General features: G+C 43.7%; 1 protein-coding gene across 1 annotated transcript in view; it reads left to right on the top strand.

The window, feature by feature from the left end:
• The window catches only part of SLC22A23 (solute carrier family 22 member 23), a 610381-nt gene that overhangs the window by 570764 nt on the left and 12692 nt on the right, over nucleotides 1-26925 (top strand). The window contains exon 9 of the mRNA XM_078688041.1: nucleotides 5401-5524. Coding sequence (XP_078544167.1) covers nucleotides 5401-5524 — 124 coding nt within the window. The remainder of the gene's footprint in view (nucleotides 1-5400; nucleotides 5525-26925) is intronic.

Raw genomic sequence — 26925 nt, 5'->3', positions numbered from 1 at the left:
GTTGGCGACTACTGACGGGTCCGGGGCGGGGTTACGAGAAGTTCTGCTCACAGTGCTAATTAGCCGCCTGTGAGACAAGGTGAGAGAGAGGAGATTGTGATCACTCTCGACGGATGGTATAATCACCATGTCCTCCACCATGCTCCACAGGTGTATGTCAAGGAGAAAGTAATCAATCCGTGACGTGTGCCCTGGCCTATTGTAGGTATGGGCCCCTGCTTTGTCGGACCTGGTCCTGCCATTGGCAGCTCTCAGACCAAACTCCATAGCTAGTGAGTTGATCTGGAGGGCAACTTCTGTCCACTTTTTGATGGGACTGAGTTCAAGGGACGGGATCCCCCACCTGATGTCATGTTCCTCTTGATCAGTTAGAATTTCGAGGTCCAGGGGCTCAAAGGAACAATTGAAATCACCCGCCAACAAGGTACAAGACCTGTGAGGTGACGAGCGAAGCTGGGCTTCTAAACAGGCTATTACTGGGGATTCTCTACCCCCCTTTGTGCCTCGGGCGTAAATGTTAAAAATATTTAAGATGACTCGGCCCTGGGGATTTTTCAGCAATATGTTAAGGAGATCCGGGCATTTAGTATCCCGCTCCACCACCCTGCAGTTGAGTTCTGAAGCCACCCAAATTAAGAGGCCACCCGAAGGGCGGCCCCTGCCAGTTGCACTAAGAACTGCCGGCAAAAAGTGGGTGGAATATCCTGCCTTATGCAGGGGCACCCCACTCCAGGTTTCCTGGAACAGGCATATGGAGTGTTGTTCCACTAGCGCGTTCCAGTCCGGCTGCGCTAACTTCCTCTCGAGGCCCGCCACGTTCCAGCTGAAAACCCTAATCGGGGGGTCCGTCACAGCCGTAATGCTACAGTCCTCGACAGGGTGCAGCGTGTCCACAACACCCACACCAGGGAGGCTAACCAGAAGGTCAGAGGATGCCCCGGTCTCCCCTTGCTCTTTTACAAACTCGGCAGTAGCCTGGCTTTGTGATGTAGTCGAGGGGCTACAGGTTTTAAGGAGGGGTGTAGGCTCAGCAGCAGGACTCAAAACCACAAGGGCCTCCCCAGGAGCGTCACAGAGTCAGCAGCCCCAGGAACCCCAATTCTGTGTCACTGGAGCTGGATATAACTGCTGTGAAAAGACTCCCGGCGAAGGATGACCGTGGACGATGTTTTCTACGAAAAATTGACCCCCAGGACTGCTGTTATAGGGGAATTGTCCAAGATGGATGGTAGGAGTGGTCGTGATAGTCCGTGGGTAAAAGAATGTTAAGTCGACTGCATCGACACCCGTTCCAGCCGTGGATCGCCCTTGAGAGCATATCAAATGGGCGACTCTTGCGTCTTGGAAATTAACCACCACGCAATCCCCTTCAAGAGATTTTTTCCCGTGTCCAATCCATCCCACCCTACGTACGCCAAGAATAATGCCATCCACTCCCGGAGGGAGGGGCCTGTTGATTTTCAGCCAATGGATGACCTTATTCTTGAGCGCCTGATGATTTTCCTGCTGGGTATTCCTAATAGGGGGGACTTTGGTGAGGACGACAACAAACGGGTGGCACTCAGGGGGGAGGTTAACTGGGGGACACTTTCGTGTAGGTTTCTGCGAAAAAGCCAATGGAGAAGGGTTTTTGGGCAGAAGGGTGGTGGGTTTAGCCTTAAGGGTTGTCGCTGCACTACCAGTTTTGGCGTGTAAAGCGGCCCCAGGTTGTGAAGTTGGACCCGTCCCTCCCTTCTGATGTTTCCTTTGCCCTAGGTTAGGCACAGGGGTTGTTACCACTGGGGGAGGGATGGCATGCACTTGGGCAGCATGGGTGGAGACATTCGGCCTTGTCTGCCTCGGGCCATCCTGGGAGGCGACCGAGGAAGCTGGTCGCTTGGGCGGCTGTGTCGACTGTTCTCCTAGAGAGTGACTCACTAAAGCCTCTTTCCCAGTGTTCCTATCTGTCCTATCCTCGCTGGGCTTCGGCTGTAATTTGAACAGGGTTTTCAGGGAAAAGAAATTGTCCCTGGTAACCTGTTCAAAACGGTCAAGCCTGTCCCCCAAACTTTTGACTTGGTCAATAAGTGGAACCAAAAGAGACCTGACCAGTTTCTCGATCGGCTCCAGAAAGAGACCCTCGTTGGCTAGGTCAGGTGCTGCTGGGACCAGCAGGGGGGGTAGCACTGTGTCAGCTACAATTGGAGGGGCATTAGAGTTCCCAAGTGGTGCAGGTCCTCAGGCACCTGGGAGTGTGGAACCCCTGTGGGGCTGATACCTGGCGTGCTTAATAAGCGTGGAGTGGCAGCCCTTTCGGATGATGATCGCCCTTTTCCCTTTCCTTTTCATAGGCCCCTGGATAGATCGAGTCTTGGGCGGAAGTTGAGGGTCGGGTGTGGGAGCGTCAGAGCAGTATTGGGACTGAATGCCAGGAGAACCGGCTGTGGGAAGGTCGGGGCCGGACTCTACAACCACGGTACAAGGGCTGGCGAGGTGAGGATCAATCAGCAAACTTTCTACCCCATCTGTTCCAATCTCTAGTGGTGCAATATGAGAATCCCCAGGTAAATCCCCAAGCAAGGGTGCAGGGGAAATGGAGATTGGTGAGGACATCACTAATGCCGAAGAAGGACTTTTTGAAGGGGGGAAGTCAAAAGAGAGGCGCCGTTCTGATATGGCGATCTCATTGTCAATAACAGCCGCCACCCTAGTGAGAAATTTGTCCATAGAGCCGAACATGGCACCCCCTGGGGCACTTTCACCGCCACCCCTCAAGGCCTTACCGGAACGGATTGACATGCTGGATTCCGGGCCCACGATGAAGCACCACGAACTAGGACCTGTTGCAGTGGATGTAAGAGGGGTGGCCCAGCCCTGCCTCCTCCTGCCCCGGACGGCCACAGACGGCCCGCCCTTTGCCCGGGCTTCTCCCGCGTGCTCCCGCACGGCGGGGAAGGGGCGTCCCTTTATGGGGGCGTGAAGCGAGGGGTGGGAGGGGCAACAGGTCAGCTGGTGTGCCGGAAAGCAGGGGCTCCTGGTTAGGTGAGTCCCTGCAGCGGCGCTGATGGTGTGAGCGTAGTCCCTGCTCCCTCGAGTCCTTCTTTAGAAGCTGTGAGCAAACGTGCTCCCAACGTGCTCCCAACAGCCACACAAGCCCCCAACTGCGAAGCGGCACCCGCGGAGCGGGTGCGGCTAGTTGTGGACGAAAACAGCAGTGTCAACAGCAACCACAAGGAAACGCCGGTAAGCCCTCGGCGTGTGTGTGTCTTTTATATCTAATAATATTTCTTTAATTGCTGTGAAAGGAGTTAAAGTGATCTGTTATGAACAAGGTCTTGTTCCGAGTGGGCATTCCAGAGATAGTTCCAGATGCCGGGAGGATATTAGGTGGGACAACCTTACTGTTGTCTTTGTTGCAAGCTTATTCATTGGAGTCGGTGTTACAGTGCATCTTTTAGCTTAATAGACAAATTTAATGGTTTTCCTCTTCAGTTTCAGGAATCGGTATTTATTCAGCAGTTATACCCCATAATTACCTACTTTTGATCCAACTTCAAATTCTGGTTCCCAGATTGCTTACACCCTGGCAAAAGCGTCCCCGCCCCAAAAGATGAGACTCCTACCTCACTGCCCAAAAAAATGGATTTTAGTTGCACCACTCCAGCTTTAACTTTCTAAAGTGTTTAATTGGTGTTTGGTAGTATCCGATATCTTTACTTTTAATGTGGCAGACATTACATCACGACTTTTCTGCAGAAGTCCCACTCTGCCAAAACCTAAATAAGACCTGAAGTATGGCTTAAAAGGCACAAATCGAAGATTCATCCATTGAAATGTTCCTGTTTACACTGTCGATTTTTGAAGGTTTCTCTTCATGATCGAATTTGCCTTCTTTGAGAAGGGTCTGCATGTCATATACTACACTGCTTTAAATAGTTCTCAGAAATATCCTTGTGGCCTGTTAAAGAAGGGTACATGAAGAAACTGGAGCTGCAGATTCATTGTTCACTAGAGCATCCCCAATGGCTCTCAGGGTCTAGGTCAGCTTCGTCTAGGGAAAGAGAGGGGGGGGGGGCGTCTCTTCCACAAAGGAAGCTCTTTGTGTGGTAAGACACATTTCCCAACCATTTGTTAAAAGACAATCTAAACTTACCATTTTTCATATATAATCTAGAAAACAGCACGAATGTGGTGAAAGGTAATGGGCCTTCCCCCTTATTAACTCCAGTGCCTTACAAAAAGATAGTCTTTTGAATGTATACATTTTGTTGATACTACAAACGTAAAGCAGAGTATATCCTTTATAATTCTAATCTAAAATGTATATTTTGTGTGCTTCTTTTGTAAAATCACTGCAAATTAGATCCAAGTGCCTAAACAGTGTTGATTCTTTATTGGACCAAATAATACTTCAAGGGCTTCCACTTGCAATCAAAATTAGTGTTGTAGTTGCAAGAAGTACATTGATGGATGTTCCACTGTAGACGATATACGTGGTATTGCACGATATATCACTGCTGTTGAAATGTACAGGGCAGCCCTAGTACGCTTTCTCTCTTACCTTCTGTAAACACTCCAGTGTGAGCTGCTGCTCGGCGGCTTTCCAGGTGTCTTCACAGCTTGTTTCCATGAAAACCTAATTAATCTTCTATTTACACCTATGATCGTCTGCTTGGCAATGTTGTTTCAGCCTCTTGAGACTTTGAAGGGGCTAGTGATACTCTGAGAGCCTTTCTCTGGTGTCACAGATCCTCGTCATCTGCTGGCTCTGTCATGGCGCCTGCAATAGGCTCGGTGCAAGTTCAGTTACACAGGCTTAATTTGCATAATTTACAGCACTTTGCATTACGCTTTCACGCTAAATTATGCCTTTACGCCACATGGCTTAATTTGGTGGCACGTGGGTAAATAGTCCAATTGCGGAATGCACCACAGCAACAAGTACAGCCAGAATGTGATCAGCCCTAGTTAGCGACTCAGATCTATTTTGCACCTTTTTAAGCACAATGTGCATCCTCGCATCAGTTTTGGATCCGAGGAAGGAACTTTATGCTGAAAACATAGCGCTGAATGCCACAGTTTTGCGTAATTGCGCAAATGAAAATTACACGAATTTCGCACATCGCTAGGCTACACTTTTCTGCCATTCTGGACGCCTGTAAAGAGTCATCCGCTTTTCCCTTAGTGTGGGCTTTGAGATGGCTTGAACTGAGGCGGCCAATTGACTCCCCTCTGTGTGTCGATCCACCCTCTCCATGCTAGGGAGGGACAGACCATTGGTTGAGAAGGAGAAATGGTTGCTATTACTTAATCTGTAAACAATGACCAGAGACTGTCTGATCCAGTTATTGTTTAAATCTTAAATTTGCTTCTTTTTATTAGTAATTTGGGGTACTCTTTTGTTTCTATGATTTATTTTAGGAATGAGTGATGAGGTCAAGGAGAAGTTCTCTACAGCATTTTCCATCGTGGGGATGTTCTCATCACATGCTGTGGGGAGCCTGAGTGTGTTCTTTTGTGCAGAAATAACACCCACTGTGATCAGGTAAGACTGTGGCTGGAATCACCTTGGGACCTGGGGTTAGAGGGAACATGTTTCACCAGGCCAGCCGTGTGGTTTTCTGGATTCTCAATTTATACTCAGTGCTGAAAATGTAAAGAAAAATACTCTGTAATCCTATACACTGGGGGTTTAGGGGTGGCAGCCAGTGCTTAATTTGAGCCCATGGTTTCCAGTGCTTAGCACTGGCACTTAATCATTAGCACCGGCCCTTAGTCAACAACACCGGCACTTTTCATGAGCACCAGTTAAGGACACATTCATTTTTGTTAGGCACAGGGAGGTCAAGTGATTTCCCCAGAATCACAGGATGTTGAGCCAAGACTCGAACCTGGTTCCCCAACTCCGAATTCTGCAGCTCTGGCCAGTACGCCACATCCTCTCCCCACTTTCATGGTTAGTAGTTAGTTCTGTTTTAGGAGAAATGGGTTGGTGGAAGCCGCCCTATAAAGCTAAGGTACCCCCTATTTCCTTGAGGTCCAAGAGGAGGGGGATTGAATAAGTAAGGAAGCCGCCTCCTGACGTTAACCCCAGCACTTATTTTTTTCAAAATAATCACTGGTGGCAGCGGAAGGGGGTGTATTCATTTTGAGATCAGAAATAAAGAGAGTAGCATGACAATCAACTTAAACATTTTTTAAATAAACTCTGCCCCAAAACAATTTGCAACTAGGACAAACAGAAGAGTAAATCTGTTCTGGTTTACTTAACTGACTGTAGATTAAACCATATTGCAGAGTTAAGGCACCCACTGCAGAGGTCTTTGCATACCGAGCAGGTTCCGGGGAATAATAGCCATACATTACTTCTGGTGGCAAATGCACTTACTGGAGAGATCTGTGTACTGTCACGTCACAGGTTTGATTCACCATAAAGTAGCAAAGAGGGTTAATATGCCTGCTGCAAAATTTTTATTTTATTTAGATAGATCAGTGGGTTACTGCTTTCGTTTCAGATAGTGTTCCCTGCAGGTCACAAGTTACTTACATTACTCGAGTACAGATTAGTGAGCGAAGAACCTACATCAACAGTCAGCGTACAAACTGCAGGTTACAGGCTCCTACGGGTCGCAGCTACAATCCTTGCAGAACAGCTTGGTGTGTTGTGAACCTGCAACAAGGAGCAGCGTACAAAGTGCAGGTCATAAGTGTATAAACTTGCTGTTTTTTCCTCAGAATGTTGGTATTCTAAGGCTGCAAAAAAGGATTCCTTTGGGTAACCATCAACATTTACTAGTTCTGTATAAATGGTTGTTGATGCAATTGCTCATATAGAAAGATAGATGATCTTGCAGTGCATGCATATCTTGTGCCTACAGAGATTGAACAAGTCAACAAAATGCCTCCAAATCATAGTGTATCCCGTAAGACCCTGTGCAATGACAAGCTAAGTGCCTTTGTTTCATCCATGGTGTTTGCATTGAGGTGTCTGGCTCAGGCTAGCACCGTCCCAGCCAGTGTAAGGAGCGTACTTTTACAAGAAAATGGGTATGTCCTGCTCTGAAGGCTCCGTGCAGTATCCCTGCCCAAGTTTTGTTTAAAATTAGATTAATAACTTACACGCAACCATAAATCTGCCGTACCGCCCTCCTCCCTCAAAATCAACGTATGTATCTCTCAATGGGGTTTCAACTTACGGGTCACTGGGAACTACTTTACATTCAATGTATCGGTTTGATTCTAGTCAGTGCTTGAAATGTAATAATAATTGAAGTGCAGGTACTCGGTACTCAGTACCAGAGTACCTTGCTTGTTTCTAAGAAGTGCGGGTACTCTCCAATTAAAAGTATTACGTCTCTCTTCAGAAGTGCCAGTACTCTACCTCTTAAAATAAAAAAGTGCTGGTACTCAGTACCGGCCCATTTAAAGCGCTCATTCTAGTTTAAACGGATGAGCCCCTCCATATTCAAAGAGTCATCACTGTGTTCAAGTGACAACTTTTTATAATGTGCTCGGGTTTCAGCAGCAAAAACGTGCTTGTGTTAGGATGGCCTCATTTATATTCCTAACACGTGTCTTCTTAAAAAAGACCTTTTGGAATTTCACTGCAGATTTCCTCGCACAGGCCAATGTGAAGCAAACAAAACTCATAACCTTTCTTTGGGTAGGGTTTTTAACACTTTCAGTAAAACATTATCTCAAGAAACAGAGTATTATGTGCAGTTAGTAATTCGGAAACACAATCTTCAAGTCAAGGGTGGCTAATAACTTCAAAGCTGACTCTTCATTGATGTAATTGGTGACAAGTTAGGGGATTTACAGGGCTATGTCTGGATTAATGCTTCACCTATTACCTCCTTACTGGAGTAATTACACGGGGGAATGCTGTTTACATTAAGTGCACTTCCCGGTGGACCATGCCATCTTCACTCCTGCCTGCATCTAACAAGTGTTAACTACTAAAAGCCATGGCATGTTGCGTCTGTGCATCTGCCTGTATATTTGTGTGTGTGTGTAATTATTTTTCACTGAAGTGGTGTTATATTTAAGTAGGATACAAATATCATACTTTATATTTTTTTTTAAACTCAGTATTTACGGAAAAAAACAGAAGGTTAAAGTAACATTATAGTTAGGTGAAAATGCAAGTTTTAGTGAAACATTCAAATGAAAAAAAATTAATCTGGCTGTAATAGTTAACTGAAGTAGCTATAACTTGCGCACTTGCTTTGTGCAGTAATGTCCGTAATGATGTAATTTCAGATGTCATCAGTGATGTAACTAATGATGTCATAAAGCAAGTCATGAATGATGTCATATAAAAGATCATAAGCAGTGGATGGCAAGAGTGCAAGCTATAGTTTCTTTATATATATTAGACATTTGTGGTTGCCACTATGCATTTATAGTCACAGTTTCCAATGGAAAAGTATTTTTTATTTTACTAATGACTTTGGTACTGTTTGGCTAATCTTCATAAAACATTCCGAAAAAAAAAAGTTCATCAACCTCAGTTCCTTGCTGGAAATGTTTGGTGTGATCTGTTAAGTTGGGTCTGAGAAAAGGGGGGGGTCTTCAAATAGCTTTTGCCCCTTTCAACTTCTATTGGGATTTTTTATGGGCACTTCAGCCAAAATGGTAGAACAGAATTGCACAAAGGTAGTTGGAGTCCAATAAAGCCCTTGCGGGTCCGAAACCACAGAACACGCTATACATTTTTATAACCGCATATGTTTCGGACCCACGAGGGTTTTATTGGACTCCAATTCCCGTGATGCAACATATTCAGAGGCCCACCTGGGCAGGATATATATTGAGGGGTTATATGAGTTGGAGTAATTACGAAACGAACATGGCCATGCATGCTGACTCTGAAGAAGGAGATTTTACTCTGAAGCGCATCAGGCTAGGCATGCGATCATTAATTTATCTGACTGTGACCTAAGTTGTTCCTGTGCTTTTGAAAGACTTGTTGGGAGTGCATTCTATAAAAGGCAACTTGTGAGACTGAATATATATATATATATATATATATATATATATATGTATATATGTATATATGTATGTATATATGTATGTATATGTATGTATATGTGTATATGTATGTATATGTGTATATGTATGTATATGTATGTATATGTATATATGTATGTATATGTATATATGTATGTATATATGTATGTATATGTATATATGTATGTATATGTATATATGTATATATGTATGTATATGTATATATGTATGTATATGTATATATGTATGTATATGTATGTATGTATGTATGTATATATGCATGTATATGTATATATATATATATATATATATATATATATATATATATATATATATATATATATATATATATGTATATATGTATATATGTATATTACCTACTGGCGGTCGCCAGTAGGTATATATAGTTAGGATTTTTTCCCTATGGGATTTTTGAAAATTCTATGTCTAATAACTTTGGCGTTTGTGGACGGAATTGGCTGAAATTTTCAGGAAAATGGCACATTTTGTTTCTGGGCAGCCCCTGAAAATTTTGGGGGGGTTCGTCAAGGGGGGGCCGAGACAAAAGGGGGGTCCCAAAACGCGTTTTTCCCATGTTAATTTCCATAGGGCGGTTGGCCTCACTTTTAGCCCGAACGGCTGAATGGATTTGCACGAAACTTGGCAAAATTGTAGGGACTGGTAGCCCGATGTGCCTTTTGTAGGTCTCAATATATGTGCTCCAGTGGATTTTGAGAAATTAACGTTTAAAAAAAGATATATATCTGTAACAGCGGACTGGGCAGCGGCCCAGGACGCGTACTTTTCGCGCAACGGAGCTTTGTGAAGCGAAGCTGATTGGTTCTCCGGCGTCTGTCAACATTCCAAACAGTCCGTAGCGGCCGCCATCTTGTCTCTCGGTAGGATCGAGAGACAAGAGGAGGTCAAAACAAAGGGGGAAATAACTATAAGGGGGCATAGTAGATCCTCGCTGACCCCCTAGGTTTGATGTGGAGGTTTTAAAAGGGCCCCGCGGGGCAAAAAATAATAATAATAATAATAATCGAACGGCTGAATGGATTTGCACGAAACTTGGCAAAATATTAGGGACTGGTAGCCCGATGTGCCTTTGCTAGGTCTCAATATATGTGCTCCAGTGGATTTTGAGAAATTAACGTTCAAAAAAAGATATATATCTGTAACAGCGCTCCGCTTCGCGTAACGGAGGTTTGCGAAGCTGATTGGTCATTCTGTCACTGGGCTATAGTTGGGCTACATCTGGCTGATATTTGGGCTACATTTGTTTTTTTGTGTGTCTGGCGGCCATCTTTGGGCTACATTGGGCTACATTTGGGCTCCAACATATATATAGGCCAATGTAGCCCAATATATATTTTTCAAAGTTAATTTTCGTAAAAACCACTGGAGCATATATCTTGAGACATAGCAAAGGCACATCGGGCTACCAGTCCCTACAATTTTGCCAAGTTTCGTGGAAATCCATTCAGCCGTTCGAGCTAAAAGTGAGTCCAACCGCCCTATGGAAATGAAGGAAATGAATGGGTAATTTGTAATTAGCAAATAGCTCATCGCAAACTAGGAATGGTAAAGAATCGCTATTTATTCCTTAAAGTTCGCTATTTAGGAAATGCAAAAAACTTTGATACATATGGCGGTTCATCTCTAACAAGATAAGAAGCATAGGGATACATTTATGATGACTGGCGCATCACCAGGGATGTGTTAGTCATTCTGTGCCGCTGTTCCGTCACCTATGGTGTGCTGCATTTACAATGCGGCGCATCATGGGGCAAAAACAGCACAGATGCGTGATGTATCTGTGCCGTAAAGATGGCGCATTGCTGGAGTTGTATCGCAAGTGTGATGAAGCTCCAGCAAGGGTCGGGGGTGCCCCTGTCGCAGGGTTTCTGTTCTCACACAGAACTGTGGACAGAGGATTGGAACCTCGGCGAATTAGGGTGTCCCAAAACTCACGTTAGTAATCAAAAACTCCTTAGCAAGCTAGGTACAGTGTCACATTGGATATAACAAACTCTCAATGTTTAGACAATCCAGAATATGAACTTATAGTACCTCAGGATACGTGGAACTCATGAACAGTCGGTCGTTATATATTTCTTAGAAACCAGAACATGGAGTTAAGAAGAACACATGTGTATTTGAAATGTTTATTTACTAATGCCGTCTTCACAGGCGTAGTATCTTAGATAATACAAGTACACATATTATCAGTAGCAAAATTACCAGCATAGTTACTAGTACATAAAAAGCGAATGGTGATAGTATGTTAACATGCTGTAAATGAATAAGAGTTAGCAACACTTATAAGCAGCCGCGGGCCGTGGAGGGAGTTACGGTGGGGCAGGGAGGCGGGGAGGGGGAGGGGCAAGGTAGAGAGGGCTCCACCCTGCTTCTCCCCCTCCCCGCCTCCCTGCCTCACCGTAACTCCCTCCACGGCCCGCGGCTGCTTATATCTCACCCTCCCTAATACACATATTATATTATTTGCTAAGAAGGTCTCTTTGTGTTGGTTTAGGGCGTGCCCATACTTTAGTGTCTTAGATTTGAAGGAATCACATCAGCATACACCAGCTCTCTCTTCATGTGAGCCGCATCAACTGTTATGTATGTGTGTTCGGCAAAGCAATATAAAACCCGCCTCATGCCCAGAATTGGCAGAAGTTGCACTTATGTTATGAGTATGAAGTCGTGGAGATCAGACCTCATAACAATTCTGTATCGTGTTGTTCTTGAAACTTTAGCACTCGCTGTACAGATATAGTTTAACAAGCAAAGCAGATAGTAGAGCAATAACATATTATTCTCATGTAAACCACGATGAACTACTAGGTGGAAAGCTAAAGCAACAACTAAGTGTCGTGTGCAGAAGTTGCAAAAAAGGAAAAATGGCGTTTAAACCGGTAATGAGCCCATGCTAACTTAACACGGTGTAAAGATATCCAGGACCTAGATGACACCTCCCCATGATCCGGAAACGAACTGAATAAGATAATAGAAGTGCCATCTCATGAGAGCAGATTGCAAGTTTATATGTGGACGGTCCGCAAGGTAAAGCATTAAAAACTAGGAAAATTTAATGCTAAAGAAAAATAAAACAGCCAAGTACTTTATCGAGTCTTAAGCCAATAGGCAAGGTAAATAATAAAAACTTGACAAATAAGTCAATGAATTGTCAATGAAATGCTAGTACTCAGCATATCAAACATGAAAAAGGTCTATGACATAACTGTGTATGCAAAATAAGCTGCAACAGCCTCCAATAGGAAGTCACCGTCTTCATCCGAAAACAGTTCAGCCATCCAATTTAAAAGCGGAAAAGAACATACATGCTCTCCCAGCACCGGATCCTCTATCACCATCAGAGGACAGCTCGGTGGATTTTCAAGAAAGCTCTGTTCCAAGAAAGACTGTGCTGCCGCCAGTAAATTCCAGGGACCAAGTAGTCCATGCATCAATGCCACAGCCATAATCCTTTCGCCAGGACAAACCAACTCGTGAGTAATGATAGGAGTCATCAGCTGATTAAAGTCGACGTCAGGAGAAACCGGTCCGCAGAGACACAAATCAATGGCCCAATCGAAATCACAGGTCAGGCAGTGAAATACAGGCTGGACACAGGTGAAGTAGGAGAATCGAAAAGATAATCCATATGCCGTGCTTAATATCGCCAACGGCATTGTGCCATAATATTCTAGCATGCGATTGCGGAACAGTGTCAGCAGCTGCAGGGTGGGAGGTTGCATAGGAGGGACATCCATATTTAAAAATGTAAAAAAGCACAAGAGCGTCCGCTGGTAATGCAAGTAAAAATGCCAATCCACGAACCAGAGTGGAGAAAATAGAATGAAAGGAAGCAGGGATGAGTCCAAAGATTTTCTCAAATGAAGTCACGAGACCACTGGTAACAACTTTAAAAAAGTGCGCCAGGGACTTTGCGGAGGATGCGTTAAAGATAGTCGGAACCATCTTGCTGAATTTGAAAGGCAAATCTGAATTGAAAAGTGTGTGCACCTCTGTACGGGTGTTCGCTATGTGAAGCATGAAAGTTTCACGGGCCGAACTCAAGGCCACCTCTCTCTGAGACAAAAGAGCTCTTATTCTTGCCATGCCGTTGAAATCTGTCCCAAGGTTGGTATTTGTGGCCAGATTGAAAACTCCCTATGTTCATGTGTGGGAGGAAATAGAACATTTCTGCAGCAAATAACCCGTTCACTTACTGTTACGATAAAAGGAATACTTTTAATTAACTCAGAACAATCTTCATTATTGAGCATCAAATAACTACCATTTTCCAACAACTTGAACGTGGGGATGATAGCAGGAACTGGCGTGCCTTGCAACACGCAAGCCATATTTGGTCGGTGTTTGTTGCATGAACCGTGTAACTGTATGTGCCTACACATTAGTGAATGATCTGGCGTCTCAGTGCATTCCTCTACATTCAGATAAACTTCTTGATCATATTTGAAACATCTGTATGTGTATGGAAGCGACCAGACCTCATGAAGAAAAGCACTACCTAAAGGTTCATAACGACCTATTGGTATATATTTCATACAATTTGAAAACTTATATAAAGCAAAAGGCAGCGTTATTAAACCGTGGATAAGGCACGTTGCCAAAAAACCCGCAATCCTCTGCTGATGATGTCACTGAGCATGTCATGAATGATGTAATATGTGACATCATCAGCAGTGGATTACGGGTAATAGTATCTCTAGTTTACTCCCCTATAGCTGTCTTTCTTTTAACATAAGTGTCTGTTTCCTTCCCTTATACTTACTGTTTTTGGTTCGCTTCCGGTTCGCGTACCGGGGAGCGAACTGGGAAGCGAACTAAGAGAAATAGAGGTTGGCACAGTTCCAAATATTGTACCAATTTTTTAATAACGGGGAGGTAGTTCTGAAAATAACTTTTTTTTTTATTTTTCAGAACATTTTTTTACTTTTTTTGAATTTTTCTGAACAGTTTTATATTTTTTGGGGTTTTTCTTGGAGGGGGCAATGAAAACGATTCATTGTAAAGGGCTCAACAGGAGCAACAAAACAAAAAAAAGAAGTATTTATTATTTTGGGCGTTTCGTACAAACTTGCATATGATAGTCAATAGCTCTGTTGATCAGAGTGATGCTTTTTTCTCCGTAGGAAATGAATCCATCGCAAAATACGCAGATGTGTTTTACATCACCAAATCTCATTTGTATATTTGGCACCATCTCCCTGCCCTCTGGTCCCGTTACTTCCGGTACAACAGATCTTCTGGCCATAATAGGGAGATTATCTAGGTCGTTCCGAAACTGTGCAGCACTGTAGTTGTTAGGATGCCACCTAGTCATATGGCGATGCATTGTGTAGTTTCCGAAACTGTATTTTTTGTCGGTCCCTCTGGACAGTCTATCTTGACATATAAGGCAAGTTACGTATCTTGCATTTACTTTTTTCTGACCTTTGGGAATTTTAAAAAATTGCCAAATGAAGTTTTCTTTCCGGTGAGACGTCCTGGGCTGCTCAGGCAAAAACTGCCTCTCTTCGTGCTCGTCCTCCTGTTCCTCTTCTTCCTCTTCTTGTTGAATTATAACTTGAGCAGGTGGTCCACTCTTCCTTGGATGTGGTGGAGGTGGTGGGGAAGCACCAGCTGAAGCTACTAAAGAAGCCATTGCTCAGTGATCACAAAGGGTCTTTCTCTCACAATGATGAAAGTCAGAGTGAGGAAAGAAGGAGGGATTTTCATCATTTGGGAAAAACAAGAGTTCTCAACCAATCAAAAGTGTTCATTTTAGATTATATGACCTAGTCTTACATCATTAGGAAACCAAAAGTGAAATGAACCAATGAAAAGTGTTATTACCAAGTCACATGACTTGCTGTGTTTACGTTAAGCGCTTTGCAGGGCCTCCCGGTTTGCTTCCAGAAACCTGCGCTTTGCGACTCGGTTCGCGTACCAGTTCGCTAACGTTGTACGTCATATGACGTATCACGCGACAACGTGAAACGTCATGCGGACGGGAGGCGTCACGATGTTGTTTTCTAACGCGGCACTTGCGGTAAAGAAACGTTTACCGGCTCGCGGTCTATTTCGCGGCATCAAGGTCAGCTAACGGGAAGCTTCCCGATTCGCGAAGCGGGAACGAAGAAAAAAAAATATTTTAAAAAAAAATTATTCATAAACATATAAAATATATTTTTGGATTTAAAGAAGAATACATTTTACAGCTACAGATATTAGCTGTTAAAAAACCAATGAAATTCACAGAAAAAACCATAGGTTATAGACCATATATAGTTAGGAATTAGCATTTACAAAACCTTGAAAATTCACTGAAAAAAACATAGGTTATAGACCATATATAGTTAGGAATTAGCATTTAGAAAACCTTATTTTACTCACACAAAACCATTGAAATTCCATATATAGTTAGTTGCACTAACTATATATCGCGCACCCGCAATCCACTGCTGATGATGTCACATATTACATCATTCATGACATGGTCAGTGACATCACTGATGACATCACTGATGACATCTCAAATGACATCACTGATGACATCACTGATGACATCTCAAATGACATCACTGATGACATCATGACACACCAATACCAGTTACTACATAAGCACTCACTGATTCCTACGTCTACACACACATTCACTCATTCACCCATACAATCACTCATACATACAGTCACTTATTATTACAACACTATCATATGCACTCATACACCTATGCAGACAGTCACACACTGCCACTCATCCATGGAGTTACTCACACACCAAGCCAGTCCTGTAAAGAATCAATCACACTTCCATTTCTTCATCTATACAGTTAAACACAGAACACCATACTTCAGTGACATCACTGATGACATCACTAATGACATCTGAAATGACATCACTGATGACATCCCAAATGACATCACTGATGACATCATGACACACCAATACCAGTTACTACATACACACTCACTGATTCGTACGTCTACACACACATTCACTCATTCACCCATACAATTACTCATACATACAGTCACTTATTATTAGAACACTATCATATGCACTCATACACCTAGTCAGTCCTGTGAAGAATCAATCACACTTCGATTTCCTCATCTATAGTTAAACACAGAAAACCATACTTTTCACACATATACTAACACATACTTACTCTCTTATACAATCACTGATACAAGTACACATTGATATGCACAGTCACACACCTCCCAGCCAGCCACACACACACTCAGTCTTCCATACATCCAGTCATTCTTCAATATGTAAAACGTATTTAAACTTTACAAAAACACACAGACACTAGATGATGTCATCAGTGATGTCATTTGAGATGTCATCAGTGATGTCATCAGTGATGTCACTGACCATGTCATGAATGATGTAATATGTGACATCATCAGCAGTGGATTGCGGGTGCGCGATATATAGTTAGTGCAACTAACTATATATGGAATTTCAATGGTTTTGTGTAAGTAAAATAAGGTTTTCTAAATGCTAATTCCTAACTATATATGGTCTATAACCTATGTTTTTTTCAGTGAATTTTCAAGGTTTTGTAAATGCTAATTCCTAACTATATATGGTCTATAACCTATGGTTTTTTCTGTGAATATATATATATATATATATATACACACACACACACAATACCTTTAAGGAGCAAGCTACACAAAAATGTATACACATTTACGTTTTGTGGTCTCTTTATTGTGCAAAGGCTACTCTGGGGCAGTGGTCTAGTGGTCTTGTTGTCTTGCAAACAGCACACGCCCAGTGCAAACAAGAACAGTGAATCAGTGTGCACATTAAGGATAGCTTGGAAAAATCACCAGGATTTATTTGTAATGTTTTCTCCTTGACCACTTTTCAGAAGACTGCAGTGTATACTAACACACAGTGAAATAACTTCACAATAGACGGGATCTAAAGGCCACTGGAAAGATGAGGGTGGCTACCAAGGATGAATATGAAAAGACCATCAAATGCTGAGGGATATGGCATCAATAACTCCTTTGATGTGCCATGCTCCCATCATTCTAACATGTGCCCACCTATTGCCCTCAAGCTCAAATACTGTGTGCAGACTGCAGTGTGAATTGGGTGTTTGCAATAAGTTGTGGGGCTTGGAGGCAAGCTGTTGGCCAAAACTATTGCATGCGGTTCAAAGTCTAACAAAGAGAACATTTTTGCCACAGAAAGAGCTCATGAGGCCGCCATATCTATTTTATTGGAAGAGTGTGAGGTTAGAGGTATGCTGCAAATATGTTGCATCCCTTGTTTTCCTGCCCAGTGATTGGTCCTTCTGATCTGACGTCACCCAACATTACACCAAGGCTGCCAGAGATCAGCACAGAACTCTCTTAGGTGCTAGTTTTGAAATGTGGCAGTCGGAGGGGTCACAGGTAGGAAAAACATCCATGTCTTTTCTGCACAGTTGATGGTGGTGCAAGTCTCTTAGTTGGGCCCATGCTGCTGCCACACTGATCACACATGATACCATATAGCAGTGAGCACCACAGAATTGTACAGAAGATCTACATGGAGAGCTTGGCGAGCACCAATGAACAACTGTGAAACGCTTGAAATCAAAGTCCACTGCAGTCTCCATCGTTAATTTTGCATAAGTGGTCAATCCACAGGAAGCGTCTTTCCGGTGCGATGGAGGACCAGCTACTGGGGACTACAGGTGAGCAGGTTCATAAATTGGTGATATGCAAACACGCTGGCCCAAATCATGCTCAGATTTAAATGCCCACGGTAGCCGCCTACATCTGTATTCAAGTACTCCTGGAAAAGAAATGTAGATGGGCACAGGTATAAAATCCCCAAATTATAAAAGAGGAGGCATGTTGCATCAACTAAAGTCTCTCTGCTAACAGGAGAGTATTTCCTTCGCCAATCCTATTCATTGAAAGTCTTGGACCAAAGACCTGACATTTGAACGAAAGGTGAAGGAACCTGGGGATCCTTCAGACCGGTATACCTTGATGCGATCAGGTCCACCTTGAAGAGGCGACATGATGCTGGCAGCTTTTAGTGCCAGGAGTAAAGTCTGCCATGCATTTGTGCACTTATGCAGTGTTGATGCCTCCTCTTCACATAAGGAGGGACATGACTGTGTCCTGTAGTAGGAGAAGGAACAGCCCGAGCCCTTTGGTATTATCGGCATAATGTGCTTTTCCTAAAAGAACCCCTGAGCACCTTGCCAACTGATCCAAAAGATAAATAAAATGTGCTTTTACCCTGCTGTGAGATTTCATTGAGCTACAATAAATCCTCAGAATTGCCAAAATAGGCAGTCATAGCTTGTGAAACTCTCCAGCAACATTCATTTAATTTCCCCGGATTTTATGTGACTGCTGGAAATACGGTCCCAAGAACGTGTATATTCCGTGTTTATATACATATCGTTTCCACTACACATCAGCCCTGAAGAAGTCGAAGCATAATGTGCTATTAGACGAAACACGTATTGCCTGAAAGTTTAGTTTGTACAACTGCTGTTCCAGTTGGATGTACATGAACTTTCTCTTTGGCGTGAATTAATGAACTGGATTAAAGTGGCCTAAAAATGAACAACGCTTGGATTGGACGTCTGACTCTGTTTGAACTTTGAGTGCTCAGAACTTTAGTTTTTAGTGTTGCCAAAATACCATCGCAAGAAACAGTATTCCCATGAAGCAAATGAAGGAAGCACTGGGAGAAGGGCCGCTGCCAGTGAGAGTGGAGAAGACCCCGTGCTTAATAGTCACGTGCCTGTGGGAAGAGGCGTTGGATGGATAGGGGAGTTGTCTGTGGGGTTGGTTTATTGAAAGTGGGCTTTAACTGTGGGGGGAAAAGAGGCCTGTGAGAGCAAGAGGAGCCATGCATGTTGGGCGAAGAGGCTTTGGGGAGAAATTGGGCTGCGTCTCTAGGAAGAGCAGACCAGTTAATCTTTGTTTTTATGAAGATGGGATCAGCCATCAGAACCAAATGGGGATGTTTTTGCACGATAAATGGACCAGGTGGTGGAGGGCAATGGGCTTGAGGGTGAGGTGCAGTGAGGCACCGAAGGGGTTAACGCACTTATTGGTCAAAGTGGCATAGAGAGGAAAGTCAGCCATTCACTTCCATGCAGAGGCATGTAGCAATGCCCATGGATAGTGGCCAGCTGCCTGAATATCAGAGCGGCCGCATGCAGTCCTTTCAAACCAGGAAGGGCTTCAAGTTCGCCAACGAGCCCTGGCGCTGCGCTGTGGAGATGGTGAGTTTTAAAGCACAGTCCTGGGCCCTGAACAATGATTGAATAAGAGGCCATGGCAATGTGGATTCAACTCTTACAACCAGAGCAGGCATGTTGGGCCAGGCTGAAGGTGGATATTGAGATGTAAGAAGAACAAAAGTACATTAGGAGACTGAATCTTCTGAAAGAAGCAGAGAACAAGAGGTGGTGGTGGTGAAGCACGTTTCTGGAAACTAAGGCGATGACTGAAGGTGTGATTGATAACTATGGGTTCAGAATTAGAAGGGGCGGAGGGGCAAGTACGGGACATTAAAAGGATCGAAAATGGAAGCAGCCTGGAGAGGTGCACAAAAGTAAAGGCCATTTGAGGTCACAGTAAATGGACAACGAATATACGAATAATAAGGGTTTTCATCTCAAGCCAACTGTCAGGTGTGTACCTTGGCTTTCATAACCCTTCTCTCTCTGGTGTCCAATTACTTTCTGGCCCTTTCAGTTGCATATTTAACAGTTCCCCTGTTACAGTGTAGCTACATGTTTTACTAACCCCGAGGCTCCTGCTCCAGTGCATTTAGGGGCATTTTAAGTACTCCCTTGGGTATACATTTTTCGCATGTTCCTTTTATGAGAGTCCTATTATAGATTTTTCCCTGTAACTCGTCGGGAGAATATGAGCAATGAGTGGCCATGTAGCATAATGCGTCCGCATCGCACCCGTTTATATAGGCCTTCTCTGCAAGGAAACACATAGACATCAACTATTTATGAATTGTTTTTCGTAGCGCCATTTCCAACACGTCCGGGTTTCAGAGCGCTGTATATTGCATTGTGATACAAAAGGAGGCGTGTATTGACCGTATTAATATTGAGTAAGGCGACCAGGACCATACACCAGTGCAGACAGAGCAAGAGTATGAGAAATGAGGAAAAGGGACATTTAACAATGGGTTTAGATGAGTACAGCTAAACATCGGTCATTCCCTGGTTTACTGCCTCCAGAACGTCTACCTCAAAGATGCCATCGGGCGAAGGTGTGCATTCACAATACGTAAATTAAGTTCATAGGAGACCTAAAAAAAGATGATACGAGTGATTTCTGTTGCAAAAGAGAATAAAAATACACTAGATGGAATATATACAAATATATCGGTAGGTAAATTTAGGACATAAATACATACAATAGTGTGGGAAATAGGATTGCGGGGCTATGGGCAGAGAGGAATTGGTGTTGATACGTGGTACCCCAGAGTTAACAGTCACTCTAGCGCCTTGAAATAAAAGGACGTTTCTGTCTGGAATTGACACTGTAGCCTGGCACTCGCAGCGAGGTCTACTCCAGAGAAAATGAATAATCAGCAATGCCAAAAGGCGCCAGTCTTGTTCAGAAGGAAGTACATAGGAATTCCCAGCACATTTCGTTAAAAAAGAAAAGAACGGAATGATTAAAATGATAGAACCATGAATAACACCTGATGTAGGGCTCAGGGAAGCGCCCTATCTGTTCCTGGGTGTCAAGTGCGTTGTTTCTCCTGGAGGACAGAAACCCTGAGTACACCGTTCTCTTTTTTAGTTTTCCTAGATATCAAGAAATCAAATCACGCAGTTCACGGAGCACACTGCAAATTAATTCACGATGGCATAAATCAGCATCAAAACAGCGTAACCTAACAATGTGATCATTTTAATGTGTTGCAAAAAGACGCGGTTGATTACACTGTACAAGTGACTTCCGCGTCAGACGATTTTTTTTTTTTTTTTTTTTTATTTCAAAAATTTTTTATTGAAATGGGAACATTTCCCGATGCATAGCTTTAGAACATTTTATTAAAGAATAGTTTATCCGTGAGCCGTACCCATCTGTGTTCAGTTAATGCTGTTAGAGCGCCTCACAGCGGTAGTAGAGTGAATAGCACAACACTTTTCTACAATAAGCGAATTTTTTTTTTAAGAAGTAGTCACTGTTTTTGCTTTTTCTCCGGGCCACATACAAATCTTTATCCCAAAAATGTTTGAAGAATTATGCCTATGTACACGACTCTATCCATCAGGGCTCCTCAAAGGATTCCAACCCTCTAGATGCCATAAAGCCTTCTCCTTCAAAATAGGCACCCAGAATGCCCTCCTTGAAAAGCTCTCAGCTGACCCCTTAATCTTTACTAGTGAACACAGCGGTTACCTCAATCTCTTAGTCTTCAGAATCTTTCAAAGGCTAGCATTAATCAGAGAAACACTCCACTCCACCCAGGGCTCGAGTCCATGGTAGACGCCGTCTACCCACTATTTTTAGAGCAAAGCAAAGCTGGCCACTTTCAGCGAAGTGCCACGTTCCTTTCCTACTTCCGGAATTTACAGAAATATGCTGAACTTATCCCGGTGTAATTTTGTGACTCCGGGACACTTTCAGCAGCACCTGAACCAGGTTGTCTGCTTTTGTTCTGAGCAGCAATATGCAGGCAGGGAAGGGGTTTATCAGATTCCAGCTCTGCCTGTAACAAAAGTGAAGTTAAGGGGCTATTTAGCTTCTTTATAGGAGTATGCTGGCTGGGAGCTATCGGGAGCCTCACACCTAGATGCAATGGAGGGAATACAAAGGCTGACGTCTTATCATTTCACAGGTACTTAAGAGAGAATGGCTTTTGACTTTTCAGTCCTTGTATATAAGAGATATGTATACACTGTAAGAATGTCAGATGTGTTGGTCACTCCACTATTTACACAAATAATTTGAATACCACTATTTTGTTTTATTTCTTTTATAGCACTCTAGCACTTCTGTAGAAGACATGGACATGCCAATGCCCTATTGCCCCGCAAAATTCTACAGTCTTTCTGCCCCTCCCTCTTCCACAGGCAGGAGGGGCAGAAAGCCCACTAGATGGCAGGGATTCTTTTTTGTTTTGTATATAGGGGTGGGGCCTGCCCAAGATGGGCATTCTAATGCCCCGCACTCCCCCAACAAAAATCCACAGTTTCTCTGCCCCCAGGGGGTGGGCTGAAAGCCCACGAGGCACCAGGGATTTTTTTTATACTAAGTGATGGGGGCTGCCCAAAATGAGCATGCCTATGCCCCCACCCCCCCCCCCCAAATATTCCAACTCTCTCCCCCCACCGACCCCAGAGGCAGATGGGGGCAATAGCCCCTGGCTTGCCCCGAGGGAGGGGGCAGAAAGCCCACTAGGCACCAGGGATTATTTTGTGGGACATGCCCAAAAGGTCAAGACAAAGGATGCTGTGCCGTTCCTCATAAGAAAGCAGTACGAGTCGCACTAGTATTACGGTGCCACTGATCTCGGCGAGATCACAGTTGCGCATCCATTTTGTGGATGTAATGCCCTCACACACCCTTGCAGGTGTCATGCTTCATCATCTGGGCTGCTCCTCGTTGGGTTGGCGATGCAATACCCAACTGGCTCACCTCTAAGAGGAGCACTTTATCGGAGATCTTTTATCCAACAGCCGTTTTGTGAAGTGCGGGTGTGGGGCCAGAGGTGTGTAGATGTGAGAGTGAGTTTAAAATAAGGCTGGGAGTGCCTATGAGAAAGTTTATTCTGGGGGTCTCCTGCCTTAGTTAAAAAGTGATAACCAGCACTTGATGGAATGCAATGTTCCTGCTTCAGTGCTGGTTAGTGTGTGTTTATAATGGTCGACATGTTTCTTGCGTTTGTGTTAATTCACTCGCGATTCTTCAGGACCTTAAACTACTATATGTTGAGTCTGTCTACACTAAAGGATCTACAAAAGTATCCAATAGGCTAATCTGAATGTCACAAAAAGAAGGTGCTTATTGTGTCCATGTACCTGTGATGGGCTGGATCTACCTGTAATGACGAGATAAAAAGGCATATAATAAACAGGTGTAGGTTTCCAGACCATAGTAGTGGTGACATAGTACATTTTTCCAGAACATGCATAAATTGTGCAGCTAGTGTATTCCGTGAATAAAAGTGGTTAAAAACATTATGATAAAATATCCTCAGTGAGCAAGTTGTGTACTGCATGCCCCTGTGGGTATTGAAGCATAGCAAACGGTGGTGGTTTAAACATAGGACTCGCCTATTCTGTCAGATACCCAGGCATCAACAGTACCCGGCGGTCTGCACAATAGATTTTAGGCTTCCATGAGGTTATGGCTGTGTAGAAGGATTCGATGTAAAGCGAAAGTGAAGTGCATTCTATCATCTCTCGCTAATGCTTAGTCTGCATGGATTATACGGTAACTAACAAGGTTTCTAGAGGTTTCTCTAGCATCCGTGTGTCATTTTAAGTTGATATGCATTCGTTATAAAGGGTCATGTTATACTGAGTACTACCCTCTGGGTGTGTCCACAGATCAGGTGTATGCCATGTCATAGCATCATAAGATAGTGTAACCTGGCAATCTAGTGTGGGGCTATCTTCCACTCGGTTTGTATTTCCGTTTAAAATCAACATTTAAATTAACCGGCATTGTGTTGACCCAAGCCGCGGGGTGTTTGTGGAGTGCTAACCTGCTCCTGGTCACTGCCCATTGAAAACATTTTGGCGCTATTTGGGCGGCGGCTTTATACACAGGTGGTGGAGTCCCGTTAAATTATTGTTAATTTATGAGGGCGCCACTCCTGCCCATGTTTAGCGACTATGCGACTCGTTGCTCAGGGGCGTAACACATGCCCACGCATCCCCCGCAATGCGGGGGGGCGCTCAAGGGGGCCCCCTCAGCACTGCACTTCGGCCTGAGAACTCCTAATAGAGTTCGGAGGGGGCCCCTCCACGTACCTGGCAGGGGGGCCCCCTCAATTATCGTTATGCCACTGTCGTTGCTAGGTCACTTACATATAGTATGCGGGTAGTCCTCGCTCTCTGTGCGCTATCAAGGGGGTCTCGGTTTTGAATTGTACCATTAATCTGTTCTTGCTGAGCCCCCACCAACCATATGGGAATGGTGTTCTACGGCCCATTTTACAGTCCTGCCATCTGGACGGTGGTACGCACGTCTCACTAATGGTCTTGTAAGCAGCGGCCACGTTGGATTGAGCCTCGGTCCCCTCCCCCCATAAAAGCGCTACCCCTCTAGGAAGTCGTTCCTACGTAAAAACTGCTGCTCACTAAATGAACATGGTGCTCGTTAACTGAAACCAGTGCCTCATACTCAGTTTGTGGATGTATGACGTTACAACGCATACTTTTACAACGCATACCTTTACAACGAAATTTTTACAACGCAAAAACCATTACAACGCATGCATTTACAACGCATGTTTTTACAACGCAGGTACCTTTACAACGCATACCATTACAACGTAAGTATTGGTAAGTATATATTAATTTTTTTAATGTAAATTAATTGAAATTAATATAATTTAATTTCATTTCATTTCAATAATTTAATTTAAATTTAATTTTACTTTATTTTTACCCTGTACCCCAAAAACCCAAAACTGACCCTGAACCCTAAAAATACCCCTTTACCCAAAAACCCAAAACTGACCCTGAACCCTAAAAATACCCCTTTACCCAAAAACCCCAAACTGACCCTGAACCCTAAAAATACCCCTTTACCCAAAAACCTAAAACTGACCCTGAACCCTAAAAATACCCCTTTACCCAAAAACCCAAAACTGACCCTGAACCCTAAAAATACCCCTTTACCCAAAAACCCAAAACTGACCCTGAACCCTAAAAATACCCCTTTACCCAAAACCCCTTTACCCAAAAACCCCAAACTGACCCTGAACCCTAAAAATACCCCTTTACCCAAAAACCTAAAACTGACCCTGAACCCTAAAAATACCCCTTTACCCAAAAACCCAAAACTGACCCTGAACCCTAAAAATACCCCTTTACCCAAAAACCCAAAACTGACCCTGAACCCTAAAAATACCCCTTTACCCAAAAACCCCAAACTGACCCTGAACCCTAAAAATACCCCTTTACCCAAAAACCCAAAACTGACCCTGAACCCTAAAAATACCCCTTCACCCAAAAACCCCAAACTGACCCTGAACCCTAAAAATACCCCTTAAAAAACCCAAACATATAACATTTTAAATATAATTATATACTTACCAATACTTACGTTGTAATGGTATGCGTTGTAAAGGTACCTACGTTGTAAAAACATGCGTTGTAAATACATGCGTTGTAATGGTTTTTGCGTTGTAAAAGTTTCGTTGGAATGGTAGTGCGTTGTAAAAGTTGCGTTGTAAAGGTTGTTTCCCATAGTTTGTAGCCTTGTGTGCTGCCAGCAGGACCTACCCACGCCGCCAAGTCCGGGAGGTACCTGCTCGATGGGCGGCCATGTATTTCTGTAAATCCCGGGGTCATGTGACTCGGGTAGTGTTAACCGTAAGGTCACGTGATGGGTTAGGTTACTCGGGCGGCCATGACAGTGATGTTTTATAAGTCATAACTACCTCCCGCAACATTACTGAAGTTAGATTGGAGGCTTGCTTGCAATACCTCTTTTATCCTGTTAACTTAGCTCACCATCCAAGTATTGGGTGTACGTTCATGAATATTTCTTTTATGTTTTTAAATTATTTAATCAATAGTCGTGTATTGTTGTTTATGACCCCGCATTATTCATTACTAAGGAGGCTTCAAGCACCAACATCATGTTAGCTATGAGTGAATGGTCCCTTCCTTATGTTCACTGTGTCTCCCGTGTGTTGGTGGCCATATGGTTAAGGTCCTGGGATCGGGGTCTCCTGCAGAGGTTGGTTGTAGGGGAGCAGAGTCTTTTACAGTGAGCCTTAACTGCCGTATGAGCCCGGGGCCAAAAACCGAGCTTTGCCCCTTTGCAAAACCATGTTGTTTTGTGATGGGTCATTTTGATGTCTCCACAATGTGTTTTGGGTCCTGCCCTGCCACGGGCTCTTGGCCCACCCACACAAGGGTCCCATTTTTATTGAGAGACTTTGGAGATTGCAGAGTGGGTGGAAGTTTTGGATCAACACAGATTCCAGAACTTTAATCACAGAAATGTGAGGAAAATATTTTGTTTTTTACAATGTTTGAGATTTGCAAGGGATTCTGGGTAAAAAGAACCTGGTGAGAGCCACACAAGTCACCCCATCCTGGCTTCCCCTGGGTACTAGTTTAAAAAAATGTATAGGATTGCTAGTTTTCCTTAGGTGCAGGCTGAGCTAGGGTTCAAAATCCACTTCTAGGCAATTTGCAAAAAAAAGTCAGTTTTCACTGGAAAAATGTGATATGTCCACATTGTATTTTGGCCTGTTTCTTGTTGCAGGCACAAGTGAGGTACCATTTTTATCGGGAGACTTTGGGAAATGCGGGGTGAGTTGGATTTTGTGGGTCCATGCAGATTTCAGAACTTTCCATCACAGAAATGTGAGGAAAATGTTTTTTTTTTTTTAAGTTTGACATTTACAAGGGAGAATGGGTAACAGAACCTGATAGCCACACATCACCTCTTCCTTGATTCCCCTGGGTGTCTAGTTTGAAAACATTTATTGGTTTGCTAGGTTTCCCTAGGTGCCGGCAGAGCTAGGGTTCAAAATCCACAGCTAGGCACTTTGCAAAAAAAAGGGTCGGTTTTCACAATAAAAATGTGGTGCGTCCATGTTGCGTTTTGGGCCGTTTCCTGTCACAGGCACTAGGCCTACCCTCACAAGTGAGGTACCATTTTTATCGGGAGACTTTGGGGAAAGCGGGGTGGGTGGAATTTTGTGGATCTATGCAG

Source organism: Lissotriton helveticus, chromosome 4_1, assembly GCF_964261635.1.
Source record: "Lissotriton helveticus chromosome 4_1, aLisHel1.1, whole genome shotgun sequence".
NCBI lineage: Eukaryota > Metazoa > Chordata > Amphibia > Caudata > Salamandridae > Lissotriton > Lissotriton helveticus.
This window is presented reverse-complemented; position numbering and strand designations above follow the sequence as displayed.